General features: G+C 38.4%; 1 protein-coding gene across 1 annotated transcript; it reads right to left on the minus strand.

Annotated features, from left to right (window-relative positions):
* Positions 1-676: 676 nt before the first annotated feature.
* LOC110876933 (glutamic acid-rich protein-like) lies at positions 677-3,453 on the minus strand. The gene is made up of 4 exons (XM_022125090.1): positions 2,943-3,453; positions 2,686-2,855; positions 1,923-2,340; positions 677-1,860 (listed from the first exon to the last, which is right to left on the minus strand). Exons 1-4 carry the CDS (start codon positions 3,451-3,453, stop codon positions 677-679), a joined length of 2,283 nt encoding a protein of 760 aa, XP_021980782.1.
* Positions 3,454-4,274: the final 821 nt, after the last annotated feature.

Raw genomic sequence — 4,274 nt, forward strand, 5'->3', positions numbered from 1 at the left:
ACAACTTACGGTTTTCAAAACAAACTTGCAAAACTAAACAACCAACTGTGAACTCGCTCAACTTTATTGTTGACTCGTTGTTACATGCCTTGCAGGTCGTTAGGTATCTAGATGGAGCTTCCACGAGAAGGAGTGGTCGTTGTGGGACATGGACTGTAGAGTTCCATATTAAATGATTAAACTTTATGAACTTATTGAACTTATGTTTTGGGTTTTACGTTTTATGCTTCCGTTGTTAACTTAAAGTTGGTTACTTTCTTTCGGTCACCAATTGTATTGTGGTTCGTTTTATTTACTTAATTACGTTGTTCAATATGATTGGCGGCTTGATCCTGGTCATGTCACGCCTCCAAGCGGTGATACTCCGCATGGTGGATTTTGGGGGTGTGACACTCTGTCTTCACGAGCTTTTCTTTCTTTCTCTTTCTTCAACGCTTCCTCTTTCTCAATCTCTCGCCATTTAGAAGACCATTTATTATCAGCGTTGACTCCTTTCTGAAAGCAAATGGAAACAACCTTTTGAAATTGCATAGCCTGGTCTTTATCTTCAGCTTTAAACCCTATCTTGTTAACAAACAAGCATTCAATATCTTTCGCCGAGCAGTTAACCAGCCACAGAGGATCATACACATGAATATATCTAACTTCATCTTCAACTCTGTAAGTAATCACAGCCTTAGTAGTCAAACAGCTGTACACCCAATACACAAATCCCTTGTGAAAATCTTGTTCCATTTTCGGGACTGGAATGTTTTTTTATAACTCTTGGCTTCTTTATATTCAAGATCGTCTCTTCAACTCCAGTTTCAGGATCCACTCTCTTTACTTTCTTAGGATAGTGAGGCTTCCAGTGCTTGAATCCTCTGAAAGCTTCAATCCTCATCAGACCCCAGATGGGTACATCATTCTTTCTAACAGGATAATCTAACGTTCTTACTTTCGACAATTCCTCAATGTCCCACCAGGGTAAGGACATAATATCTTGAATGTATTCAAAGTATTGCACCCCAAATTCTCTTCTTATTGCACAAACGTTTACTTGTGGCAGAAAGCCCCAACTTATAATATCCCCCAATGACATATCCCGGTCTCTCTTATAATACTTCAATGGTCGCTTGAATTTTCTTTCATTGCTCTTTCTAAACCACTTCTTTCTTTCTTCCTTCTGTGCATCTTTCGTTGTACCATCAAAGTTCTTATCTTTCAGACACTCTTCCACTTTTCTTCTTAATTCATCTATGTTCTCTTGACTGAAAAATTCAACAAGAGTTGGAAAGTTAGAAGTATCAGCATTTACATTCTCTTCGTCGCTATAGTCTTCAACCTCAACTCGATCATAATTATCAGCTTCCTCAATATACTTGTACTGATAGTCGGGTTGCTGATTCATATCAAAAGCATTCAACTCTTCTTCAAAGTCAAACTTGAAGTTAGGATCATCAATACATGTCATTTCAATAATATCATTCATGGTATAAGTATGCCTGATTTCTCCTTCCTCTACTTTAGGCTCTAGACGCAAAATCAACTTTTCAACTTTATCAACATTTTGATCATCCACATTCTCCCCTTCACCTGTAGCATCCTCAGGCTCTTCATTCATATCGTCATGAAGATAATCTTCGACATTCTCTTCATTCGATGCTTCGGTGACTTTAACACCTGTACCTCCTTGACTGTCGTCATCATCGTCATCACTATGACTACTTGCAGAGAATACATCATCTGCATCATCAACTTTATCATCATCATCATGCTCTTCGTCATCATCCTCTTCAACATCTTCCTCATCATTTATAACCTCATCAATCAATACATCTTCCTCAAAAATACCGGAAACAACAGAAATGGATGAGGATTCTGAATAGGAAATTCAAGTACAGTGGATGGAACAATTGATCTTTCAGTAACTTCAGAGGTACCTTCAACACCTTTGCCTTTATACTTCATCTCAGCATCAATTTCAGCTTGACGACGTGCTCTAACCTCTTCTACTTCAATCTCTTCAAATCTCTGCTCAACAGACTTTCCAAGCAAATTTTCTAACACTTTATTCATCATGTATATCTCGTGTTCTTTCATTGCTTTAGCAGCTTCCAATTCTTTGTTCTTTAACTCGAAGTACTTGTTCTGTTCATCTCTGCGTGCTTTCTCTTCTTCCAACTCAGCAACTTTCACTTTAAGAATATCAATTTCAGTTCGATCTGATTCGACTCTTTGTAACAATGAAGAGTTTTCAGCTTCGACTGTCTTTACATGCTTCTCAAGCTTCTTTTCTCTATCTAACAACTTTTTGTTTTCAATCAACACCTCTTTAACTTTCTTTTCTAACCTCTTCACCTGTTCATCATTAGCAAAACCAAAATCTCCAATTTTTTTAAGAGTAATACCCTCCGGAATATGTGGAAAAGTTTTGTATCCAGAAGAACCAGGTGTAGTTTGGACAGGTGGTTGTGTGGATGGTGGTATTTGAAAGATTTGCTGTGAAGTGAAAACAGGTTGTTCTTGGATTGGTGTTTGGTGTGGTGGTGATAGATGTGGTGGTGATTGATGTAATGGTGATAAATGAAGTGGTGATTGATGTGGTGGTGGTGATAGATGTTGTTCAGTTTGTGGATGAGGTGATGGTGGTGGAGTAGGTTGTTTTGGTGGTGTAGTTGGTTTTGGTTTTGGTATCTTAAAAACCAATTTTCTTCTTGTTGCTTTTGGAGACATCACACTTTTCGTTGCACTCGCTTTCTTCCTACCACCAGATGATAGAGGTGTTTGAGATTCAAGAACATGTTCAGGAGATGGATTGTACAATTCGTCATCTTTATCTTCTCTCCTCTTTCTCTTTAGCTGTTTTTCTTTCTCTATTTAAGCTATAATTCTCTTCGCACATTCAGTTTCATCAATTTCTTCTTCAGATGAACTTGATGAACTTGATGAACTATTGTCACCATCATCGTCCCCAGCTGCTGCTTTTTCGGCTTTAAGACTTACTTTAAGAGCTTTCAACAGATGATCAGATTCAGGAGATAAACGAACGTCATCTCCTTCAGCATTACCTTCATCTATAGCTTCATCTTTAGCTTCAGCTTCATCTTCAGTTTCGGCTTCATCTTCTTCCTCTGATTCATCAATAAGCATAGTCTCAACACTTTTCTTTTGACGTTTTTTCTGTGGTTGAGAAGATGATCCCTTCTCTATTTGAACTTTAGGAGTGGCTTTTCTGCTCCACTTTTTCTTCTCCTCTTTCACAAACCACTCGTTTCTAGTATCTTTGAACTTTTCAAGTTTCTTCAACTCTGCTGCATAACCTGCTTCTTTCATTTCCTCATCATTTCTCCATCTTTGATGATCAACCGGATCTGGATCAACATACTCTTTGTCTTTGATGAAACCAAAAAATTCAGCTTTTGTCTTTGGCTCCAGATGATTTTTATGATATCTTGCAAGTACTTTCAGCATTTCGTTATTGTAACACCCCGTGTTTTCGAATGTCAAAGTCAAAGTCAAAGTCCAAGTCAACTTTGACTTTCTTTGACTGTAGATAGTCGATTTTGTGTTTTAGTTGTATTATGTGGAGTAAGTGTTGTAATCAGCCAGAATCGAAGTAATCGAACGTGTTTTAATGCGAACCGATCTACGACTATGAATGATAGGAAGTAACAATGCGATAAAGTTAACCTAATCAGCAATCAAACCGATCTAACAATCAATCGAACTCGAGGCTCAAATTATGCGAATTAAGGTATTGATATATGTGTGTGTGTGCCTTATGTGTTAATTGTGCGTGTTTACTTTATGTATGGTGTGGTAATCAATCAAATCAATCGAAAATCGAATCGAAACTCGAAAGGCAATCGAACTCAATCGAAACCGACATCGAAACGTAACTTATGGAAGATTATGGTAGATATAGTGGTTGGGATTAAAAGTAATTTGACTAGGAACTCTATCGTATCCGTATCATCGCCCATCGAAATCGAAACATCAAAAATCGTCACAAAACATTCGAAGTGCGTGGCGGATCGAACAGGAAGCATCCTGATCGAACAGGCCAGCCGATCGGCTAGCACGTTGCCAGCCGATCGAGCAGCCCACTCGATCAGAGTTCCCAGCCGATCGGCTGCCACTTTCCTCTTTTGGAAGCCTATAAATAGGGCTGTCATTTTCATACTTTCTACTTTTGGAAAGCTCTGACCGAACCATCCATCTTCTTCACTTTTTCTCAGATTTCTCTCAATCCCGGTAAGTTTTCACTCTAATTCTTGTACGTTCTTGATCAT

The sequence above is a fragment of the Helianthus annuus genome, chromosome 8 (genome assembly GCF_002127325.2).
Source record: "Helianthus annuus cultivar XRQ/B chromosome 8, HanXRQr2.0-SUNRISE, whole genome shotgun sequence".
Taxonomy (NCBI): Eukaryota; Viridiplantae; Streptophyta; class Magnoliopsida; order Asterales; family Asteraceae; genus Helianthus; species Helianthus annuus.